Source organism: Strix aluco, chromosome 7 (assembly GCF_031877795.1).
Source record: "Strix aluco isolate bStrAlu1 chromosome 7, bStrAlu1.hap1, whole genome shotgun sequence".
Lineage (NCBI taxonomy): Eukaryota > Metazoa > Chordata > Aves > Strigiformes > Strigidae > Strix > Strix aluco.
This window is the reverse complement of record NC_133937.1, coordinates 17769633-17795148: the sequence shown is the minus strand read 5'-3', so window position 1 is coordinate 17795148 and position 25516 is coordinate 17769633. Positions and strand designations below refer to the sequence as shown.

At 39.1% G+C, this 25516-nt stretch overlaps 1 protein-coding gene across 4 annotated transcripts in view; it reads left to right on the top strand.

Moving 5' to 3' along the window:
• VCL (vinculin) overlaps positions 1 to 25516 on the top strand; it is a 66405-nt gene that overhangs the window by 2638 nt on the left and 38251 nt on the right. For 3 of the 4 annotated variants that reach the window (XM_074830605.1, XM_074830608.1, XM_074830604.1), the window contains exon 2: positions 22774 to 22844. In XM_074830605.1, the coding sequence (XP_074686706.1) occupies positions 22774 to 22844 (71 nt within the window). Of the gene's footprint in view, positions 1 to 9121; positions 9197 to 22773; positions 22845 to 25516 lie in introns of those variants that run through there. The other variant, XM_074830606.1, reaches the window with a different exon arrangement.

The following is a 25516-nucleotide window of genomic DNA, read 5'->3' as shown; positions in this document are numbered from 1 at the left end:
CAAGTACTGACCAGCAGAGGAGTTTTTCAGTGGTAACTTGTTACACACAGCAGCACCATTCTCTGGCTCCCCAGCCTATAGTAAGGTCTCCACCATTTTTAAGGTGTAATATTTAAATAATTAAACTATTGTATCTGTAAGGAAGTGCTCATAGCAGTGTTTGAAGTTCTGAGACCCATTCTTGCACAAGGCCTGGGAGACATGCTGTATGGGGCAATGGGCTAGGAAATGGCTGAGGAAGGAGCCATGTGCGGTAACTTAAATGTTATTTTGTTGACATTCCTGAGATGGAGTTATCACAATACACTATATCAAAGATGGAACAGAGGTTGATAGATAGGAGAGTCTTAAATGAAGACTATTAGATGAGTTAAAAGGGGGTCCTTCTCCTAGATAACTACAGATCTCTGTATGAGAACTTTTCCTTCAGTTTGCCATTCAACATGTACTTCTGTATTTTTCTGTCAAATGGATGTGCTGCATTTTAAGGTTTGCCTGAAGCCACCTTAAGTTTCATGGGTTTTTTAATGTAAGGTTTGCTCACCTAAGAAGACCTAGTGGTAGGGATGCTTCCTTGTCAGAACCGAATTATAAAGTAATCCTGGGTAAGAGATAGTCCAAGTCATTGCTGAAGTTAATGAAATAACTACATCTTTACAAGTTAGACTCTTTCCCATTGTAAATACCACAGATCTGGTATGCTGTATTTCCATATTAGTTCCCAAGATGGGACAGTTGGATTCTACTGTGTCTTGCGTATTCTGTTAGAGGATAGCTTTTGCAGAACAATACTCAAATAGTTTTGAAGTAATTTGAAACTTCTTAACTGTGAGATACGTTTGCCCGTGCAAAAACTTTGCATGTAGAAGTAAGTGGCAGAAGCTTTTTTCCACAAAAATAACCTTTGATTGGAGCCAAGAATTTGAGGGAGAGGCTTCAGATTAGTATCACAAGATTAATAATGTCCCAAATTGGTCTTTTTTTAACTGAAGGTCTTAATGTTTTTGTTGGCTGATGTTTGAAGTGGATGTGTGCCTCTTATGGGAGGATTGTGGTTTGGTTTGGTATTTCTTGTAGCTAAAGATGTTACACTGTAAGACGACAGAATTGGTTTTGGGGAGGGAATAATCAAACCCAATAGGCAGGGAATAATTTGGAGCTTGCTAAATATGCTGTTAGTGTAGTGGGCGGTGAAATGAAATTCTACATACTAACTGACCAAACTTAACTGGGAGGAAATGAACCATATGGTGATTTTCTATTTTTTTGTAATAAAACATTAATCAAACTTTTAGCCTATTTTTAAAAAGAGGGATTCCTATCAAAGATGACTAATGATGGTGCAGAAAACTTAAACCTATCAAGCACATTATATAAAACAACTTCATTTCATGGAGAAGAAAAATCTCCACTTTCCATTAGTGAATTTACAAGCATTTATGTTCAGAGTAATGTTATATTATGGCCAAACAGAAAAAGCAAATTCTACTTTGATGTTTTAAACTCAATTCACTTACTACCTTGTATGGATTCTGGCTTTCTATCAGTAGAGGCATAGCCCTCTTTTGTCACTTCTCTCCACTGCTTCAGACGGAACTACTTTAGAGCAGTGTTGCTGCTGCTCTGCCAAATACCAACAGTACCATGGGTGAAGCTGCTGAGTTTGACGGATAAGGAAATAATTCTGTGCATGAGAATTAAGGTAACAGAAGGGAACCTGACAAGGGACTTAGTAAGTACACAAAATTTAAATACTGGAGCAGGATCAGCAACTCAAGGAGATGTTGGCTTTTCAGAGGCTGGGTTGTTGAACCAGGTCAGTGCTCTGAATGATCTGATCTGCTTTACCAGAGACCAAATGCTTGACCATTACCCTGTTTTTCTGACCTTCATTTTGACTGAGTTTGAGTTGCCTGATGAAAGTGGCGCTAGTGTGAAATGCTCATAAATGAAAGATTTAAGACACTTATGGTCACAAATGAAGTGTCTGAGATCTTTCAGAACAGAGATCTGCTCTGAAAGGCCAGCAGTTTTCTAGGTGATGATGCAGCTTCTGTGTTTCCATCCTCCATGTTATAGGTGCTGTCCTTTTGTATTTGAATCTGTTTCATAAGTGTCTACATGCATCCAATTTCTATGACATTATTTTTTGTGGGGAAAAAGTGCTTTACTCTAAATTGTTAACTAACGTATTTCTCAAGAATGTATTCTTAGTGGATGCTGTGATACCCCTTTATTTACCTACTGAGATTTTGATGCTTATGAAACTGTGCTGACATCTTTCTGTATTTCAGTCAGTAACCCCAACTAGCAGGTCAGGCTAATTATCAGTAAGGGTCTCTTAGCTTATAAATATCCTGTCTCGTAGTCATGGTTTGTCAGATGTTCCCTTTAAGCAGAGCAGGGCCAAGCACTGTTTTTAAAAGTGAATAAATGCAGTCTAGAGTAAGGTGAAGCTTAACTGAAGACTGTACTTGATGAGAACAACACCCTTATAGCACTGAATCAAACAGTCATTTGTGTCAGAGGCTTTTGCCACTTCCTAAAGTTGTGTGGTCAGTCTCTTTACCACCAGCTGAAGCTCACCCCATCTAGGCACAACTAAATCCACACAAATGTACTCTCAGAACAGGTGAAACTCTAAGTACTTAAGCAGTGACATAAAGTTTAAAACCAACCAACCAAAAAACCTTAACTGTGGAAGAATTGGATTTAGTGTAGCTATAGCAGCTGTCCTATCTCATCTTAATGGTGAAGAAGTAGTAATGACCTGAATCAATTTGTATGTTCTGGGTACATATCCATGGGCCTCTGTCAAGTGAGAAGTTCCCTGGGGTTGCAGGGCCATGCAGAAAGAGCTGTGCATTTTCCCTGGACAGGCTGTAAATTGCCTACCAACGCCTGCAAACCACCAACTTAGAAATCACCTATAGAAATGAAATTGTGAAAAATGCAGCCTGCCTTGAAATCCTTGTGAAGACTGCAGCAGCGAAAGTCAGATACATGGCTAAACACTTAGAATGAGGAGAAGTGATCTGACTGTTGCAGAGAGGGGACAGTAAAACAGCTTCCTCATCCCTAAGTTTTCTGCTGTAGCTGACTTGCCTGTATCTCAGGGTACATAAGAGGAGTGAGCTGTCGAGGGTGGGTTAGTGTTTCTCTTTTTTTGAGAGAATTAGCTTGCAATATTTATGTATCTTGGAAAAGGATGGAGAAGAAAGGAAAAAGGTGCTCAAGGGGTTGTAACTTTCTGATTTTTTTTCTTGATGTTTGTAACTTGTGAGGGGATATGTATAGATCTGCACCTCCACATCTCCAGTTTATCATATTGGAAGAGCCTTGATCTCATGAGAGAATGTCTTTTCCTTACAGGTTTCTAGGTCTTGTCTGTGTAGTAGAAACTTGTGATTAGTGTTAGAGAAAGTGGTTTTTAAATAATAAAAATTTCCTTATTTTTAGAAATAGAACATTCTACTTCAGTGTACCTGCAATTTCTTTAGGGGCAAATTAACATATTGTGGGAACTGTGGCCATATTCTCTGAGAAAGCGGATAAAACCCATCAGGGTGTGTGCATGGGAGGGACAGGGAGAAGAGTGATTAATTATTAATCAGACAGAAAGCAACTTTGTAATAACAAAAGCACATCATAAACTACTTTCTTGCTTTTATCTGTTAGGAATTACCTTTATGTAAGTGATAAATCAGCTTCTGATTTGAATGGAATAATCTTTGTTCTGTTATGTTTAGAGACTTAATTTATACCAGTCTTCCATCAGCTTTAAAAGGAATATTTTCTTCTCTCTTTAAATGTGCATAGAGATGGTGACTGTCTCCATTAGTAATCACATGCAGCTTGCTTTTTTGGGCATAAAACCTGAGACTATTATTGTGGAATGGATAACCTTAAAGTGGCAGTTGGACTAAAAAATTCCATATGCCAACTATATGGTGTATACCATTTCTGCTCCGGGAAACTTAACATATGCTTTCTGCTGCATAAGTGAATTGCACCAGTGAGGGAGGAGCTGTTAAATCCATATTAAAGGCCAATGTTAAGCAATTTATTCTTGTTCCTGGCTGCTTGTAGCTTCAGTGTCATGTAGTTTTGCTTTGTGCTTTGAAACAAGAAGGTGTTTTTCTCCACATAGTGATATTGGATTGTAAACATGGAATTCCTTTTATGAAGATTAATAAAACAGTGAACCAAATAAAACATGGTTCAGTATGTTTTTACACTTAGAAATGTGTAGCTTCAGAACGTAAGTGGAGTAATTTACATATGTCTTCCCCTTCCCAATATAGTTGAAATTTGAATTGATGAAGCAAGTCTTTGAGAGGACTGGAGGGGGTGGGGGGCAGAACTAAACAGTGTTTTTCAAGATATGTTAGCAAACATGTGGTGTTAATGCCAATTACTGGAAATGATGCCTAAAATCATTAACTGGTGGTTGCAAATGCTAGGGTATGTTTCTTGTTCCAAATCTGCTAGAATTATTAAATGACACTTTTTTTGGCAGTGAGTTTTCCAAAGGAGAGAATAGGCTGGTCCTAGTCCTAGTCAGTCCTTGCCTTGAGTATTACTCAATTTGGTAGTGGCTTCACATACAGCTAAGACCAGCTTTTTATCTCTACTTCTCTGTTGCACAGCTTGTATGTGTTGTTCCTAAGCTCTTGTTTCTGATTGCATTGTTTTACTTAGTCCTACTGGTTTTGTATTTTTTCACCTCAAATATGAAGATAAAGTATCTACTGTTAGTAATATCCATCTTCTGCTGCCATTTCTCACTCTGAAAAGCGAGTCAGACTTGCAGGCTAGACCTTAAGGCACATTGCAATGTAATATTTTTTTCCTTTAGTGAGCCAGGTTCTATTCTATTACTTGCTCAGTCAAATGCTGAGAAACAATTCTTCTTGATACAGAACTTGCATCTGTGGTCATGGTTCTTAATTCCTGCAAAATTATAACCTTCCTGGTATTTATCTTTAAACACAGAAGTAGGAGCTCTTACTAAGGAACATTGTTCTTATCTAATTTGAACAGTAAAGTATCTTTTTTATAACTATAACTGTTATAAGTTCATCTACTAAATTAATTGTAATGTTTAATTGTGTAATTTCTTCTTTAAATTTTATGACAACAGGCAAGAGACAATTAACTCTAAATTGTCCTCTAATTGGAGTCTAAAGTAACAACTTGTGTTGACGCATGGAAATACACCACAGATGAGTGGTTATTGCGACTACCTGCATTTTGGAAAACACTTTGTGGATACAAGATGATTTGCTGCGTGAGACATAAACTGATGAAATAAAGGCTGGATCTTTTCGGTTACAAATATTTCACCAATGAATATCTCTTGAAAACATGAGCCTAGCATCCTAGCAGCTCAAAACTGAATTGGGGGTGTGGGGAGAAGCAACATGCATAGTATTTGGAAGTAGGTCTAGTTTGTCCCTGTAGTAATTTCAGGCCCTAGTGCATCTGTAAGAATATGAAAAACAGGATAGAGAATCAGTAGAGAGGGCAAACCCTTCCTTTGTTTACTTTGACTAATAATTCAAGTCTACAAGCTCAAGGGCAGCCTTGGCTGCAGTGACCATGAAATGGTGGAGTTCAAGATTCTTAGGGTAGTGAGGAGGGTGCACAGCAAACTCATTACCCTGGACTTAAGGAGAGCAGGCTTTGGCCTCTTCAGGGATCTGTTTGGCAGAGTAGAGTACTGTGGGATAAAGCCATGGGGGGAAGAGTGGCCCCAGAAGGCTGGTTAATATTCAAGGATCAGCTCCTCCAAGCTCAGGAGCGATGCATCCCAACAAAGAGGAAGTCAGGTAAGAACACCAGGCCTGCATGGATGAACAGGGTGCTCCTGGACAAGCTCAAACATAAAAAGGAAGCCTACAGAAGGTGGAAGCAAGGACAGGTAGCCTGGGAGGAATACAGAGAAACTGTCCAAGCAGCCAGAGATCAGGTTAGAAAGGCCAAAGCCCTGGTAGATTTAAATCTGGCCGAGGACATCAAGGGCAGTAAGAAAAGCTTCTATAGGTATGTCAGTGATAAATGGAAGACTAGGGACAATGTGGGCATTCTCCAGAAGGAAACAGGAGACTTGGCCACCCAGCATATGGAGAAGGCTGAGGTACTCAACAGCTTTTTTTGCCTCAGTCTTCACTGGGAAGTGCTCCAACCATAACATCAAAGATGCAGAAGGTAAAGGTGGGGACTGGGAGAATGACGAACCGCCCACTGCAGGAGAAGATGATGTTTAAGACTAAGGAACCTGAAGGTGCACAAGTTCATGGGACCTGCTGAGATGCATCCACAGGTCCTGAGGGAACTGATGAATGAAATGGCTAAGCCACTGTCCATCATATTTGAGAAGTTGTGGCAGTGTAAGGTTGCCTAAAGTAGTTGTGGATGCCCCCTCCATGGATGTGTTCAAAGCCAGGTTGGATGAGGCTTTGAGCAACCTGGTCTAGTGGAAGGTGTCCCTGCCCATGGCAGGGGGGGTTGCAACTAGATGGTCTTTGTTGTAGTTGTACTTGTACTTGTCCCTATCCTGAGATGGGAATCAAAGTTTTCTGTGAAAGCGTACTGAAGAACTCACTCTGGAACAAATCTCTTACTCTGAAGTAAATAATGTTCTGATGCTTCAGAATAATTATTTCATTATGAATAATGATCAGTGGATAACTGGAAAGGGGAAAGAAGGAAATAAAGCCCTCAACTCCCAAAGGCTTTCCATGATTACTGAAACTGTCAGCTCATATTGGCTCTTAGTTGATGATGATCTTTCTCACTGAGAGAATGTGTGTTAGAACAGTTTCCCCATACCCTGCCTTCATTGGTAGGGTAGGAAACTGATTCATGTCAGGGTTCTTCAGTAGAAGTGAAGAAAAGAAACAAGCCATTCCTGTAGAAAACTTGTGTGTCTTGCTGCTGTTGGCTTAGAATTCTTATGAAGAGACCTTTTGTAATAAAACTGCATTGCATTTTCCATCAGTGGTTACACCCACAGAATAGTGAGCGAATGTAACCTGATCTTCTTCCACTGAGGATAAGTTTCCCTTGTGCCAAACTTTCAGTGCGTCTTGGGGACTGGGGTTGCTGAAGGCAGATCTTCTCAGTAAAAACTGAGGTAAAGAAGGTACTGAGTACTTGAGCCATTTCTGTGTTGTGACCAGGCCCCCCACCTATTCAGCAGTGGGCCTACATTTTACCTAGTCTTCATTTTGCAGCTGCTGTACTTACACAATAATTTTTTGTTGTCCTTCATGTCCCTCACCAGATTCAACTCTAGATTGTCTTTGGGATGGACCCCATCCCTGCATGCTCAGGTAGTGTCTTGGTATTCCTCCTGAGTCACCTGTCCATGCTTCTACCTCTTGTGTGCCTTCTTTTTATGTCAGTTTTGTCAGGAACATTCTGTTCATCCATGCAGGCCTCCTGCCACCTTTGCTTGTCTTCCTGCTCATCAGGGTGAACCATCCTTGAGCTTGGAGGAGGTGATCCTTGAAAATCAACCAGCTCTCTAGAAGCCCTCTTCTAAGAATTATGTCCTATTGGTTTTCTCCAAGTAGGTCCCTGAAGATGCCAAAGTCTGTGCTGAAGCTCAGGGTCTGATTTCTCTTGTTTCTTCCTTTTAGAATCCTGAATTCCACCATCTCATGGTCATTGCAGCTAAGGTTGCACCTGACCTTTGCATTCCCAACCACTTCTTCCTTGTTTCTAATAGCAGAGTGCCTCCTATATTTGGCTCCTCAATTTGTATCTATCTACTAATGAAAGATGATATTTAGAGCTTACAGTGCATGATAGGAAAAGTACAGTATTTCTGTACAGTATTGCAGTGAAGGTAAGCAATTTTCATATTAAACTGATTTTCTGTGATGGCCTAAGAAGGTTTGACTTGAGCAACTATCCTTAATCTTTGTCCTCAGGTACATATGGTGCATAAAGGAAATAATGAATAACAGACCTGAGAAAGTACTGCTTTGGCTAGTTTTATAAGCTTTATACTAGGGTAGCTTTGTTTATGCAGCTTAAAATGTTTGGGTATGCTGCAAGTGTTCTGGTCTCAGTGCTCTACATACTAGAGTTGTTGCAGTTTTCAGTCACTTTGACTAGGATACAGTAAATCTTCTATGGTAATTCTGAATTGTCTAAATTCTTTAACTGTCCTAAAAGGTACAGATTAGTTCAAGGCAGTCTCAGTTCAGGCTAGCAGTAGGCAAAGACCAAAAGCCTTGTTCTGTAATGAATGTAAATGTAACTGCATTTGCAATTCATAAGGATATTCAGGAATGCTTGATATTCTTGTGATGGTATTTATCCAGCAATGCATCTTTTTAAAGTAGGTGATAGTAAAGATTGTGTTTTGTCTTTTCTTTTTAATGGACACACTGATGACATACCAGACTCTGCTCTTTTCAATGTTTGTCTTCTGTTGGAATAGTAAAATACAATGATATTAAACTTGAACTGCATTTTAGTAGCTGAGTCTTTGCATGAACTACAGAAACAAGCCTGTCCCTTCTTAAATGCTGAGGAGTGCACAACAAAATAGCTATAGAAATTAGTTTCTTAAACAGGTATAGTCACATAAGTGCTAAAGTACTAGTATGAGATAAGGCAGTTATTTCTGTAACGCCTGAATTGATGAGGAGCATTCTGGCCTGTACTGGGTAAGTCACAAGTGTCACCTTAGCTGTCATTGTGGTAATGGCAAACAGTAATGACTGTTTTCTTCTGTCTTTAGTTTTTATTAAATTCTCATCAAATAGTTAGTATGTAATGTAAGGAACAGGTGCATTAAAACAGGGAGCTTAATAAAGGCTGAGCCAGGAAAGTCTGTATCAACTTCCTTGCCCATTCTAGTCTTTCAGCCATTTTCTGGGTATCAACTCTTCAGTTGCAGAAGAGTCTGAAGACTCCTGTCAAGCAGGGAAGATATTAAAAGATGTCATCTGGAACTTCAGTTATTCCAGCTGAGTTGCTTTCTCTGCTGTCTTCAAACTACTTCTTGAGTTTGGAAGAGGCTGTATACTTCAACTGTTTTTGAGGAGGAAGGCATTAATAAAACTTTCTTTTCTTATGCAGGCCTTGTCTTGTTTGCCTGCACAAATACTTCCTTGGAAGGAGCAGAAACAGACTTCAACCAGACTGATAGTCAGTACATGTGAGAGCCAGATAACTTGTAAGTTGCAAGAGTGTTTGGGTGGATTTGGTTCCTGGTGACCACAAATTTGGTTATGTTTTGAACAACTTCTCATAAATGAGTAAAATATCTATATATAGAGATATATAAAATAACTACTCAAATGAGTAAAATATCTGCCTGTGCATAAGCAATGAATGGTTAAACTGTTAATCTCAAAATAGGATAAAGTAGTACATAATTGAATGAAACAATTAGTGCTAAGGTTTAGCTGTATGCAAGGTGGCATGTTCAACCTTCCTATTTAAACTCTATGGAAACCTTGTCAGTTGCTAACATGTGTCCATGCAGTCATCTTAACTTGCTTAGCAGATATTTTTAATACTGAAGTGTGTGATGTACTGAATGTTTATATTAAGAGTTACCACTATTTAAAAAAATGCTGCTTCAAGCATCCAGTTGGAAGTTATTGAGGTTACTTGCTTTGGTGTGTCTTTGCTTTTAAAAATCTTACTTTTGTAACTTTGCTCAAGATTGACTGCATTTCAGCCTCTGAATGTGTATACAGGTGTCTAAATATCCTTCAGCGAAGTCTTCAAAATCTGATTCTGTTAAAATGGGTCACAAAAACCACTCAATACCTGAAAGAAAACTTATTCTCAAGTGTAAAAACACTTTCTTAAATTACTTCATATAACCTCTTACGAGGTTTTAGGTGAGAGAACAAGTTAGTAGACTGACTAGTGTTTGGACTGCACTAAAATCACTTTCACAAGCCTAGCTGTCTTTGCTTTTGGAGAATAATAGTTGTGCTGAATAACAGAAATAATCAAATGGGGTTTCTCTCAAACTCCAGAATAGTAGCAAAAAGGTCACTTTTTTATTTAGCTTGCCCTGATACAATGATGAAAAAACAGACTTGTGAAGGGATAGTAACTGCCAAACTACTGACTTAACTGTATCAAATGGAAAAGTGCTACTTGATTTCTTGCCACACTTATAAGAAGTTCCCTTTTTCTCAAAAAAATAAAGGGGTGGGGAGTGAGAACCTCACTAAATTTTAGGTAGGTTTCAGCTTGACTTCAGTCTTTCTCTGATGGGGGAAAAAAAAGTAGTAGCATGGCATTTCTTTTATTTCTCTGAAGTTAATGCTGGAGAAAACCTACATTCCTTAGCTCTCTGACTAGACTCCACTGGCACTTGAGCTGCCAGCCCAGTGCACTCTACCCCCCATGCAACAGGAAGGAATTTATTTTTTGGTCGATAGGATTTTTTTCCTCTTCGCAGCTTGATATCAGTGATTATTGTAGTTCAAAGGTATAGAATATAAAGTGTTTTATCTCTCAATTGCAAGCTAATTTGTGGCATAACAATTTTGCTGTGGCAATTTTTTGAGGGGGGGGGAGCAGTTGGAATCTGACCTCTTATCCAATTATTCAGGATAGTGAAATTCTAAAGAGACTTTGCAACCCCGAAGCGGTTACTAACTGCTACAAAGAGTTGTTGTGGCAGATTTTTACCTAGCTGTCTTGCACTTTTTTCTTGCAAAAAGCAAACTTCCCTGCACATGGCTTGCTAGTTTTAAATGTTCTGGTGATGCTGATAACTAACCTTGTTACTGTGTGGCAATGGAGGAAGTGAATGGAAGCTGTGAAGCGGTTTGTGAACTTGATGGATCTAGCTTCTGCCTTCACAATTGAGTACAATTCCTTTCTTCAGATGTTTTTTCCAGTTTGCTTGTTAGCTGGCCAAAAACTTGTGTTTCTGTTTAATATAGTATAATGGTTGCTCAGAAGAGTGGTTCTCTTCTGTTCCATTGCTTTTAAATTTGGAGCCAGCTTCCTCAGATAGGACAAAATGTTGGAAAAGAGTGTAGCTTCCTGTTATAGGAGATGCTTTTAGTCAGACTTGCAGCAATACTGCTGTTTCTCTTTTCAACCACATTCTTATAGCAAGTATAAAGGAACTTAATCTCTAAATGTGTTTACCTTACAAAGATTTAAAGGATTTTTCATTAATTTCTATTAAACTTCTAAAAGGGTTTTAACAGTTAGAAATGGTACCTATAACTCCTCAAAGTGGTAGCAATTACATACTATCAAGTGTTGGTGGCACTTTAATATCCTTTTTCTAATGTGGAGTTCATTTGTCAACATTCTTCTAATGTGACTCAGCAATGGTCTGCTGTTAAATGTTGTTGTGGATGATACGTATTTGTACAGTGCCTGGCACAATGGAGTTCTAAAATACTAACGAATTACAGTGAAAGAACTTCTGTTTTAAAGTCATCAACCTTTCTGCTGTCTCTTTATGATTCAGTGTCAAATCTAAGGATTAATTTTTAAGACAAATTTATGGAGGCTTTACTTCTCTACAGCTTCAACTAACAGTGACTGGGATTATTTCATCTGTATGCAAGAGGGGAAACCAGGCTTTGCCAATCAGGGGAATTGAACAAAATGAGTAGTTTTAGCCTAAGTATTTGAAGGTTACAGTCCAGTGCATACAAGTTGCTTGCTTACACTACCTAATATTCCCTCTTTGTTTTAGCTGATGATAGTAGTAGCTTCATGTTACAGAGCTACACTGAGAAAGTCTGCCCATCCCATCAAGCATGTTCAGATGCTACTGCCTACAGTAATAGGGCCAACCAAATCCATTGGTACAAAGAAAAGTCCCACAGATTTTGGTAGTGTGAACTAAGCTTTCCAGTCAGCATTGCAAGAGTAAGACCAATGCTTTACTTGGGTGAACATAGAGAAGTATAATGTAATGTACATTAATGTTAGTCCAAAGCACTGTACTAGAAGTAGTCTGGCTCCAGACTTAATGTAGACTGTAACAGTGGCTAAGAGTAGGTTCTACTCTAGGTGGCATGGAAAACAATAATTGTTCTGAGTGAGAAATTAGGTTTTAGAATGTATTACATGGTAAAAATTCCCAAAGGAATCCCTGACAACTAGGAATTAGATTACACCACTCTTATTGGTTATGTCACCCTGTAGTAGAAGATTCTGACTACATTGGTAACATCTGCTGGTATGCCATGGTATATTAGCCTTTACCACAAAAAACATTGAATCTCTTCAAAGAATAATTTTCAGTGTGAGTCAATAAATAAATAACAAATGCTATTGAAAGTAGTTGTGTTTAAAGCTTTTTCTAGATGTGAAAAGTAGGTTGTTACCAGACCACAGAGTAAGCTTAATACTTACTAAAATCTAATTTTAACAGCTGAGTAAGTATTCATCTAACTCGGAACTAATGCCAGATCAGACATTTCTTTGATTTTTTTTTTTTTTAATATTCTCTATCTGTTACTTCCGTTGAGTGGCTGCTTTGTAACAGTTTGCAAATTCATTGTGATGACTCTGCACGTAAGTGGGTTGTCTTCTACATGCTGAATTACTTGCAGAGCTGGTACAAGTGGTCAGAAGCACTGAAGGCAAAATCAGGCTGGAAAACAATCACATGATATTAAGTTTCTGACACACTTAAGTTTTTTTTTTAATGGTGCTGTAAAATGAGCACTGTTCCTTGGAAAACAGCCCACCATTTCTAGTCCTTTTTCTGTTTAATGTAACTAGATACTGTTGTAGCTAATTAAAACATCACATTTAACATGTGAGCAATGTTTACACCATTAACTTACTGTACACTTGAATTAACTGTTAGTCAAGTCAAATGAGACTCATATGAAAGACAAATTGTCCAATATGCTACAGAAGGTAGACAATCACTATAAAATACTGTGTTAGTACATATCGTGCTGGTGAAGAAACACTTACTGTGTCAGGGCTTATGCCAAAGGGTGAATGCTGTGAATTTCGGTTACTTCAACCATATATTAGTGAACACATGAAGATAATATAATATTTAAATTCAATGAAAAGTATTACTTTATCAATAAAGGTAATTTTAGATGAGTAGTGTTTCCCCTCGAGGGAAACAAAGGATTAAGCAAAGTCAATGAGAGACAGAACTCTGTCCAGTTCCTGCATTTGCAGATTGATTTAAGTAAATAGATTAAGGTAGTATCTCTTATGTGAGTTCCTTCTCTGCCTTGCTACTTTGTTTAGCACTAAACCCATTTAGTTTTTGTAACCCATCAAGGTAATGGAAATAGATACTTGCTTGACAAGGCTGCAGATAAATAAGCCAGCACTGATGACAGGCAGATGAGAAGTCAGTAACTTTAAACAGTGTCATGGGAAGACGTGGTGGGAATTGTTGCAAGAATTTCAGAATTACTTAGAATGAAGTGTAGTGTTATGACAGTGTCTTTGGCAAAATAGTTACATTTAGAACATGCTAAAAAGCGGTGTCATGTAAATGATGGGGTGGTGAGTATTCTTTCTTTTACTGCTAAATGCGTTGCCCCTAGCAGGTGCTGAAAGTGAGTGCTTATCCTGATTTGTTTTGTCTTAAAAATCAATGATTGGTATTTCTCCTCCCCCTGCTATCAAAGGTGTTCAGAACTGCTTTTTCCTTCTCATGCTTATAAATTTTGTCTTTCTGCAGGAAACTATTGCTGTCTTAAAGGAAAAAAATTCTTTTACTATGAAACCACTGTGCTCTAGGAGGGAGCTCATAAGGGGTGCTGCCCTTTTTTTCTGTGGAAGAGGGAAAATCAGTGTTGAACTGTCTGGTCTTCAGAAGTCAGTACAAGTTTGCATATAACAAATAGAAGATCCTAAAATTCAGTGCCTGGTAGCCAACCTACATTTTTAGTTGTAGTATATTAAAATGCTTCTTGTAGTTAACACCTGTCAAATTGGTAATGTTTTCAAAAAGTAAAATGGGTTATAAAAAGTAGCAATGGATTTTGTAGTTAACTAAATATCAAAGTGAAATTAAGGCATTTATAATGGACATCTGCCTTGCATCTGATTTAGTCAGATACCTTAGAACCTTGAGAGGGAGAAACTTCACTAATGTTCTGCATCTGAAACTTACTCAAGAAGTAACAGAGAATAGGTATTAATTTGTCTTCTTTCTTCGGCTCCTTGAATATTTTCTGTGCCAACACATGGATAAGTGAAATACCAATTTAATAGTATTGTTACAGAGGCCACCTCCAACTTAGTTTGTCATTCTGATGAAGGAACAAACCACCCTGGGGAGAAAGTCTGTTACTACTCATGTGAAGCTACAGCTTGGGTTGGTTGAGAGACACTGCAGTACAATATTTATCTATATTAGAAACACAGCAGAGTGGCCTGTGAGAATCTGTATCTGGAAAGAAATCTTTCTTCCACTTGATGGTGATCTGTGAACTTCCTGTGGTGAGACTTGTTATTATTACTCTGTTACCAACAGAGCCAAAAGCCTTAATCTTAAGTAAACTTTTTAGATACTTCTACTTGATTTAACACTTGGAAGGCTTGGGGGGATAGGATGCATCTCAGTTACTGGGGTGGGGATGTGGGGAGATCCTCATCAACCAGAATTCTCTCCAATGTGAAGATATTAGCAGATTGTCAAAGATGATGCAAACCTACCAGCAGCATTCTGGTGTTTGGTTGCTTGCTTTTCAGACAAGTATTGGAATAATGAGAGAATTTCTCTCTTTTATATCATGTGTTATGTTTTAGTACAGTACTAATGTGTGTATACATCTGCAGCAGGATTTGTGTTAATAGGTGCTCTGAAAGTTGGTGATTTGCAGGTCGGAGAACATGGAAATGACCTGGAAGAGCTTTTGGAGTCTGCATGCTGTTTGGCATGATGTTTGGTATGCCTTAAACTTCCTTGTAGGGTAAAAGTAGCTAGTTGCAGCTGTGAATCTAATTTGTAGAGGATAATTGCTGTCTGATTTTTCCAGGTGAGTTTTGTATATGCTCAAAGGTCAGAACTGGCTTGCTTGGCTGAAGTGGAGTTACAATGTCTTAAAGTAGTTTTAACTCTGGAGTACTGGTTTAGAAGAAGAAACTTTCTTGATAAAAGAATTAACTTCCAAATTATAATAGCTCTGTAAAAAGTCTCACATCATCAGTATATACTTTTGTTTCCTTTATGTTAAGTTGTGCATCCTGCAATTAGCTAAACCATCCAATCCTCAGCTCTGTACTGGTAACAGAGTTAGTAGACATTAGCAGCATGAATAAGTCTTTTGATACCCAAATGATGTCATTTTTCGGTTTCCATATGGTTCTTGTTTCATAGTTATGTATTTTACTTGGACAGCAGGATTTCCTTAGCCTCAAGCCAATTGAATTTGTCTTAATTGCCAGTGTAGACAGGTAGGTCAGTTTGCTGCTATTAGAGACCAGATGGCTGGAGTGTTCTAATTTACTTGACTTACTGCCAGATGACTTTGAAATTGTACCTTGCTATGCCTGGAATGCAGTCTCCAGGGTAATCATGAGAAAACTACAAGCCAGTATAAAGCTTCCATATTAACTGAAAGGCAAAGTGGATAGGCTCTGATTCAGCAGTCTCTAGGTTCCTTCTAGGCTTGAAGGAATAGTGGTCTTGTTGACTGATGTCACTGGTAGTATATGTGCATTGCTCACTAAACTAGAAGCAGGAAGAGAATTCAGCTGCATATTTCTTTGGACTTATTTTTCAGTCTTTTAATTGCATTGGCCTATTCCCCTGCATAGTACTAGAAGAACTTAAACCTTCTTAAACCAGTGTTAAACTCACTAATTCCAAGTGACATACCAATCACACTTTGAATTTAAAGCAAGATGAGAGCTGAATGATGAAAAAATTGGAAATTTTCTTTGCTAAATACTTCTGAAAGGGCCTTTGAAGGAAAAACAAAGTTTTGTGTTTAAAAACCCCAAGTGGTACCTTGTTATAACTGACTTTTTTAAGTTTTATTGAATAAGAAGGATTAGTTTGTGAGGAGTGACGTGTACACTTGTTCTCATGGATTTTTTTTTTTCTAAAAACACTTCAACATTGCTTGCTTCTTCTGTCACAGTGTGCAGAAAGTTCTGTCTTTACTGGAAACTGTTTGTCATCTGATGATCATTTATGTGATTTATGAAATTGAGGTGGAACTAAGAAATTTCATGATGTACCCCAAAGTTGTTTGACTTGTGTTTGGCGAAGTTTTATGCTTGGCTGCTATGCCAGGGTATATGCAATTCTGTTTTGCTAACATTTACCACATGGATTATGGCAGTTAAGGTCCAGGGCATGATAAAACAACATTGATTCCAAAAGCTGTATTTCTAAAAGAGCTGAGTGAAACAGCTTGAAATACCAACAACTGGACCTACTAGATACTGCAAATAAAGATAGAACATGGGTTGCAATCTAAGTACTGTGACTGACAATGATGAAGGTAAATAGCTAATTCTGATTTTTAGTCTTGTTTGCTGTCAGAGCTCCTTTCCAAAAGCCTTCTGTGTAATTTGGCTTCAATGACTGGTTTCACAAAGGGAAAATTGAATAACTGTGAAGTAGTTATCAAGCAATTATTGAAAAGGACTGGCAATTCTGTTTTGAGATGGGTTCTAGACATGGATATGCAGTGTAGAAACTGTTGTTGTTGCAGAGTTACAGCACATACTTAAGTTTATTTTTTCAGGACAGACATCTAAAGAAATAGAGAAAGAAGCTGCAGAGAAATTTATGAAGCTGCACTGATGTATAACAAACTTTTGATGTGAGATTTAACACTCTCATTGTCATGTCACTATTCTTCCTGGAAGCTTGCAAAACATGGAAGAATGCATAAACCAGCAACTGGATTTTAATGGGAGATGGCTTATGGTAAAGTCACTTTTACAGGCTACAGACTAGATCACTTTAAGTGGTACTTTGATTTGTCATGCAAAACTCATACTGTAGCTTATTTCTCGGGGGAAACCTGAGGCTCTGCTAGTGTTACAGCTAGGGCTGTATGCGTTCACTGGATGATGATGTGAGTATTTTTTAGGCTCCTTGCTAAAATGACAGCTGTTTTAAGTTAGCTTCTGGAACATTGTAAGAAATAATTCTTCTAAGGTCATCTTCCTTTTTATCTGGGGAAATCCTGTAAGCTGCAAGGAAAATTACACTTCAGCATTTGTCAAATTGGTATGGTCAATATAGGCATTTAGAAGAATCTTTGTTTAAAAAAAAACCTAAACAAACCCACCTCCAAACAACAACCTTTGGACTCCCATGTTAAATATTTGCATGGTTTATTCTAGGATAGATGCAGTCTGTACTCTCGAACATCTAGATGTTAAGAGAACTAGATATTATTGGGTGTTTGTGGTGTCTATTTAAACTTAGAGAATTACAGAAGCTGAAACTATTTCTTTTCACTGAACAGTTGTTCTTTGCTATGTCCAGCAGGCTAAGAAGACAGGAAAGGGACCTTGTGGGGTGCTTATGTCTTGTCTGTCTTTCCTGCAATACAAGCAGATATGACAAAAAGCTGCAAAACTAGTTATAAGGAAAAACCTCAGCCTGATCAGAAAGTTTCCTCTTGTTTTTCTAGGGAGAAAATGCTCCCCAGCAGGAAGCTTAAAACGTCCTGATCTTCTACTGATCAGTGGCAGACAAGTGGGTAAGAAAGACAAGCAAGGTTAAAAGCTAAAAGCAGCAGGAAGTCTCCTGGTTCTTCCAGCTGCATTCCTAGAAGGCTTTTCAGTGACCATATATGCCCTCTGACTTGTGTCCCCATTTTCTTTAAATTTCAAGACTTGTCTGCTTCTTGCTCTCTGAGTAGCAGGGAGCAAAGCAGGGAACTAGCTCATTCTTTATTCGGCTGATTTGCCTCTAGTATCCCAAAGAGTATGGAAACGAATATGGGTGAGTAGAGGTTGTAACTATGAAACTGTCTTGGTAAGTTCTGATTGAGAGCTTCCCTTACTTTGTGCTGCTCTGGGCAGGTGCAGTGTTTAAGAAGTTATGGTCTCTTTACTGTGGTAATCAGTGCAGTTTCTGAGGAACAATGAAAAATGGCCACTTCAGTATTACTTAAAAGCAGAAGCTTCTATTCCATGGAGATTGTTGCTTCCCAGTTAGTTAGGGAAAGATTATTTTACAAGGTAAGAATTTCTGAAACCCAAGTATGAATCCTGTTATTTTTTCCTCCCATGTGTACTGTTGGATAGAAGTAAAATACAGGTTTCACAGATAATTGTTCTGTATTAGCATGAAGCTCGACAAGCCTTCTGTTTGAAATGGGGTATGTATAGATATTACATTTTAAGGAAAAAAATATCTTCATTCCCTTGATATTGGAGTATGGAGAAGGTAGAGTTCAGTGAATCTCCACCTTGTGTTACACAGCAGTGTGTTTGAAAATTGTGTAGGCCGTGTAAAACTCAGTCTGAAGAAACAGTATCTTATTAAAACAAAACAAAATCCCCCTAACCACAAAGCTAAAAAGGAAAACCCACAAAACTCTTTTGTGGTTATGTTTTTTTAGTCATGAATGTGGCTTCATGTTTTGAGACTTTGCCTGATAAATAGTATGTGGAGTACATTGGTTCTTTACATGCCCCATCTCTATACCTTGGCTACAAATGCAAAGAGCAACTTCTGGAAAGGTTAATTAATAGCTATGTAAATATGGAATGCTTTCCTTTGATCCACAAGATTTTATATTTAAACAGATTCAGTGAGTGTGTGCTGTACTGGTGCTTAAAATACAGTAAAAAGTCCTTTCTTCTAGAAAGATATGGGACTTCTTTAATTGAGGCCTGTCCTGGTTTGAGCCCAGAGGGAGAAAATAAAACAAAAGGTTCAGGAATTGAGATAAGGACAGAGAGGGATGATTCACCCATTTTATGGTCATGGACAAAAGACAAGCTTGTTAGGGGAAGAAAAAGAACATCAATGTAACTTAAACACCACCACCACTTAATTTAACTGTAGGACAGTGAGAAGTGTAACCGCATCTAAAACACTTCCCCCCCCACCCCTTCCTTCTTCCCAGGCTCAGTTTTGCTCCCACTTTCTCTAGCTCCCCCATCCCCTGCACCACTGGGGGGAGGTTGCAGTCAGTTCATCACCTGTTGTTTCTGCTGCCCCTACTTCCTCGGGGGGGGGCTCCTCCCTGGCTCCAGTGTGAGGTCCCTCTCATGGGAGACAGTCCTTCATGAACTTCCTTTGGCACAAGGCCTTCCCATGGGCTGCAGATCTTCAAAAACTGCTCCAGTATGGGTCCCTCCCAGGGTTTGCAATCCTCCCAGAGATGAACAGTCCCAGCACAGGCTTCCCTCAGTCCTGGCTGCCTTTGGGTGCAGCCACCTGCTCTGGTGTGGAGTCTTCCATGGGCTGCAGATGGGCATCTGCTCCACTGTGGACCTCCATGGGCTGCAGGCGCACAGCCTGCCCCCTCACCGTGGCCTGCAGGGATGTTTCTGCTCTGGTGAGCCTCCCCCTTGGCCTCCACTGACCTTGGTGTTTGCATGGGTGTCTCCCTCACAACTCCAATGCTTCCTCCAAGGTTCCCCTTCTTCAATACATTATCACAGGTGTGGCCATGGTCACTATTTGGCCCAGCCTTGGCCAGAGGTGGGTCTGACTTGAAGCCAGGGGAGCTTTTGAGAAGCTTCTCACAGGGGCCACGGCTGTAGCCCCCTCATCTGCTACCAAACCCAACACAAGGCCTCATGGGATCTGCCGGAAATCTTGGGTCCTGTCTGCATGCTATATAGTGCTGAGGATATTGGAGGAATGAGTATTTCTGCTTTGATGGACTTGGAAGAGAAATGTTTTCAGAGTTTAGGACAGTTTTGAGATTAAAACTCTCCATAAAAAATTAAAATGGGAATTGACTCATGTCCTATATGTTACTTTCATTTGAAGATTAAAGAGCCTAGCTAACCATAGCAAAGAATGTCCGTATATGTGTGTATATATAAAGTGTGTATAGATCTATAATTACTTGATAATGTTTTTGAGTAGTGAACCTAGACCCTCTTATGCTTTCCAGATTGAATGGAGAAATGCTTTTTGTATGGTCTAATAAAACTAGAATTAACTTACACTTGATGCTTGATGTGGTGTAACTTCAGCAGACATTGTTTCTTGGTTGCTTCTGTTCAATATACCAATAATGATTGTTACAAGAGGGTAGCTTCAATTTGAAGGTCACTCTAAACCTTCTCATGCATTCTTTAAAAACTGTATATCCTCAGAAATATACTTACTATACTGAACTACATGCAGGTTGGTACAGTTGCAAGAAGCAAATCTTGAAGGCATAGTTCTTTGGAAATAAAGTATTACTCTGCATTTTCCCCTGGTGACAGCCTTCTGTCTGAATGATGTGTAATCCAGAGCTTTTGCAAATTACTTCTGGGCTATCTTTATCATGCATGTGTGCATACAAACAGGTGAGAAATATAAAGGATGTGTTTCATGAGTGCAATGGAAATAATTAGAACAAAGGAGTCATGGTGGGTCATGTAACCCTGTCCCAAGAAATGGGGTATGAGATGCGATGTACCTGAGGCATTGCCATGGAGTTTAGGTGTCAAAGCAACACCCCCGTCCTCTGCACTAGTATGCATGGCTCTTTGTTGTGGTTTGAGCCCAAAGGGCAGGTGAGCACCACACAGCTATTCACTCACCCCTTCCCGCCCTGCCCCCACCACCGCTGGGAAGGAGAAAAAAGAATTGAAAGGCTCAGGAATTGAGATAAGGACAGGAACGGCTGTCTCACCTGTTAACAGGCAATCTCTCACAGGTGAAAGACAGGCTCCTTACGGGAAGAAGAAGAACATCACTTTAATTCAAAACACTAAAGATAATGACACTTAACACATTGAATGGGACAGGGAGAAGTGTTACCATATCTTAAAAACAACTCTTCATCACCCCTCCCTTCTTCCTGGGCTCAGTTTTCTTCCTGATATTTCTACCTCTGCAGCAGCACAGGGGTAGGGGAGGGAGGGTGCAGTCAGTCTGCCTCTTCTTCCTCCAGGACTCTGGGGAAGCACTCGTCTGCATTCTTTAGCCTACTCCATGTGGCAACCCTCCCATGGGTGACAGCCATCGACAACTTTCTCTGTTGTGAATCCTCTCAGGATGCATTCTTCTCAAGATACTCCAATGTGGGTCATCTCCATGTGTTGCAGTCCTCCCAGTGTTGAACTACAACAGTGGGGGTTGCTTCTTCCCACAGATTCTCAGGGATCCTCCACAGGTTGTGGGCGAGTCTCTGCTCCTCTGGTGACTTCCATGGGTGGCAGCAGGGGGGTGGCCCTGCTGTCTCACCACAGAATAGTCTCTGCTCTGGCACATGTCCTCCTCTTCCACCTTCTTCCTTCCACTGATCAGTGTTCCCATAGGTGTCCTTCTCATAACACCTCCTCACAAGTACTAACCCCCTCTCAGGTTCCCCTTCTTAAATATGTTATTGCAGAGGTGCAGCCACCATTGCTAATTGGCTTGGCCTTGGCCAGAGGTGGGTCTGACTTGGGGCCGGGGGAGCTTTTGAGAAGCTTCTCACAGGGACCCACCACTCTAACCCCCTCCCCTGCTACCAAAAACCTACCTCGCAGACCCAGCACTGTTAGTGAGCCTACAATGAACATATGAGACAGAAATCTATCATAAAATTGAAGACTTTTTACCTCCTCTCTGCTCTTCATTAGTTATAAATATCTGTGTGACTACTTGTAAGTCTAGTAATAATAGATTAAAAAAAAAAAGTAGGCTAGGCTGACTCTGTTTGAACCAAATAAAATACTGGAGCCAATCTCCTTCTGTAAAGCCCTTCTGAAAAGGACCAGACTAGGGAGACACAGTTTTTGGCAAGCAGTGTAAACTTGAAAGGAAATGGTGCTTCTTGGAAGGCTGTACAGGATTAGAATTGGCAAGTGCTGTGCATACTGGCACACTACAACTTCTGTCAAAAACCAGCAAGTCTTTAAACACCAGCTGATGAGGGATTTTCAGGGCTATCTTGTCTAGCTTGAGCAGGCCTGGCAATTCTTAACACAAACTAGTGTCTGGGTTAAAGACCTTCTGTTTTGTGATGCCTTCCTGAATAGCTTATTCAGCTGGAAAATACAGTGAACAAAGGAGCTGGAAATATTTTGTCAAGTTGGTGATCTCACAGTTCAGAGAGCCAGCTACCAATTATAAAGACTTCTATTGTATAACATAAGAGCTAGTGTGTAGAAAACTCTAGATCTTACTCTATGTCTTTCTTTATTAGCTTCTGCGTAATTATTTTTGCTTAAAGGATGGTGTGAATGTGGATGTGGGGTGTATTCTCAGTAATTAACTACATTTTTCTAATAGACTAATTTCAATAGCAAAATGGAGGTAATTTTTTTGTTTTTAAACTTTGAACTTGATTTCTGACTTGTGTGTATTAGGAGGGAGGGAAGCCTACAGAGTTCATGGTGATTAAGTTTTTACAACTAAGTGCAGCAAACAGTATTGTTTCTGGGGAGAGGGGGAAGAGGAAAAAGTCTGTGTCCCACACTGGTTAATTTAGTAGAGATGTTGGCGGGAAACAGCATATGATTTCTAAAGCATTAGGCTAACCACAGTATATTGGTCTCAAAAATAGAGCACCAGCAAACCTAGTGAAAGAAATTGTCATTAGTACAAGTAATTTTTTTTTGTTGCTGTTTTGCTATTTGTTTTTATCTAGGCTTTACAGTGAAATTCTGAATCTTAAGTATGACTTCTTTCTCCTGCAGGTTGGAAAAGAGACCGTGCAGACAACAGAAGACCAGATCTTGAAAAGGGATATGCCACCAGCGTTTATCAAGTAAACTCATTTTATTATAAATCTTCTATTGTAGATACAAGAAACCTGTTCCAATGCTAGATCATTGTTACTTAGTTCTGCTGTAGAGATTAGAAAATACGCTTATGTTTGGTTAGCTCTTTGGGGTCTTGAGGCTGACCTTTGTTAGGAACGACCTTTCTGCCAGCAGTGACTTTTTCTGTTACATTCTGTATATACGGGTACATATCTAGGGTATTTCTTCCTTTAAAAATAAAAAATAATCAGAGTAACAATGATACTTATCTATGTGCTGTTGTAGTTTTGCCTAACAGTGTTAGAGATAATGTGGTGTTCTCAATCTCTTCTATTAATTTGGTTGGTGGAAGAGTGTGAATTTGTTAGTGTAGGCAGCTGATGCATGATACAGCTGCTGAAAATCTAAGACATTTGAAGAGCAGAGACTGACACCCTTAATTCCATGGCTCAGTGTCAAGGACAACTGACTTTCTTCTGCTGCCTTAAATCTTAAAAATCATACATCACTTCTTGTTGTGGAATTGCCAAGCTTCTTACTGCCAACTGACAAACTTTCACTGATGTGACTTTGCCCTGCAACCTACTGAATGTAGTGACCTCTCTATTAGTGTTGTCCAGTGTATATAGAATGACTGAATATTTTACTGTATTCTCAAACAGAAAACAGGAAGATAGTCAAAACAAGAAAGCATTGAGGCAACTAAGAAAATACTAAAATAGGAAACAGAGATGACATCTAAAGAGAAAATTTATGTTAGTGAAAAAGGATTTAGTTTGTTGCACCGTAGGTTGACAAAATGAATAATAAAAAAATGCCTAGAACCAGGTGGTATTAGTGTAAGAGTTCAAGAATGAAACAACTGAATTATTGGTGAAGTACAGTCTCTCACTTGAGACCATTCAGGATGTCAATCAAGGTGATGCTACTGCCTGAGAAACTTTCTAGGGGAATCTCGGGAAAGGTGGTCTATAGGTCTGAAATACCTTTGGACCAAATGACTAGAAATTCTACACTAGAGAATAGAATTAACAGATCCCAAATACATATGCTTTGCTTTGGGTGAATTGACAGTGTTTCTGTGGAGGGAAATCCTGCCTTCTAAATCTGTTGGTGTTCTTAGAAATATCACAAACAGGGATAAGGGTAATCCAAGTGATACAGTATACACTGATTCCTGAACTTTTTGGCAAAGCTTTTAAGAAAATTAAGTAGCCACAGTGTAATAAAAAAAGTTCTTGTATGGAAAAGAGAAAATTGAAAGTGAAAGGAAAAATTACATGATTAACCCTGGTGGCAATGGTAGGAGGTAATCAGTAGGGCTGTAGAGATCTCTGCTGGGATTGTGCTTTCACCATGTTCACAAATGTGCTAGAAACCAGGATGAGCTGTGAGGCAAAAATACTTGCTAATGACCTGTTTTACACAGGGTAGTGAAATTAATGGATGACTCTGAGAAATTACAGCTGGACCTTATTAAACTGAGTGACTTGATATTAAGTGTGGATGATGTTATTTTGAAAGTTCTAAAACTATATACTTGTTGGGAGAGCAGCAGGTGTAGTGTCAAATAGGATGACTGACTCTGAACTTACCATTACCAATAGTGAGCAAGGTCTTGGAACTGTGATAGATGTATGAGAACATCCATCATGTGCTCAGTAGTGGTCAAAAAGTAAACCAAATGTTAGGTTTATCAGCAAAGAATGAGAGACCAAAATGTCATTTTATATTTTTCTCTCACACCTTGGTCCCTAAGTTTTATAAAGGCTGTAGTAGAACTGGAAAAAGCTCATAGAAGGACTTAGAACAAAGGTATGGCATTACTTCTCTATAAAGCAAAGGTAAGTAGGCTGGATCTTTTCAGCCTGGGGTAGGTGATAGAGGGGATTGAGGCCCTGACAAAGGTTGAAGGGAGTATGAGTTGCATGGAGAAGAAGATAGAAACTTACTCTTCTCTTCCTGTGCAACAGCTTGGCGGGGGCATTGCTTTAAGCTAGTAGTTTATAAACCAACAATAGGGAGAGCCTCTTCATACAACAAGTCATATACTGTTAAAATTCTTTATATAGGTTTGGAGGTTAATAGATGAGTACTTAGAGGAATCCATTGTGGGTTATCAAATAGACAAACTGCAGGAAATCCCAAGAACTTAAAATAGAGGATGGGAGAGTGTCCAGAGGAAGTTTGATAAATGCTTATCCTGTTCTTAACCTTCATTAGGCATCTACTTGCAGCTACTTTTAGAGACAGGATGCTGAGCTAAATGGGCCTTTGATACAATCCATTACAGAGTTTATTATGCTGTGTTCCTGGTGTGTGATCTTGTTTGGGTGTAGAGGGGTTTGATTTTTTTTTTTTTGAGGGAAGTGTTTATGTATTGAAATGAGACTAAAACTTTTTTCTTACTTCTTGATGAGTTGTATACAAACATGTAATTTTGATTGTATTCATTTTCTAGGATGTATAGAGTTTTTAGTTAATTAGCTGATTGTTCACCTGGACAAGTAAGGGATTAAGGATAAGAGATTTTGTTAATTACTATCCTGTAATCAGCCTTTGATCAACATTTGGGAGATTGTGGAGACTTAAATAGTTAAATTACTGTAGCAATGTGATACAAACACTTATGAATAGTACCACTTTATGCTGCGTCCAAGAACTCTTTCTGTAGCAA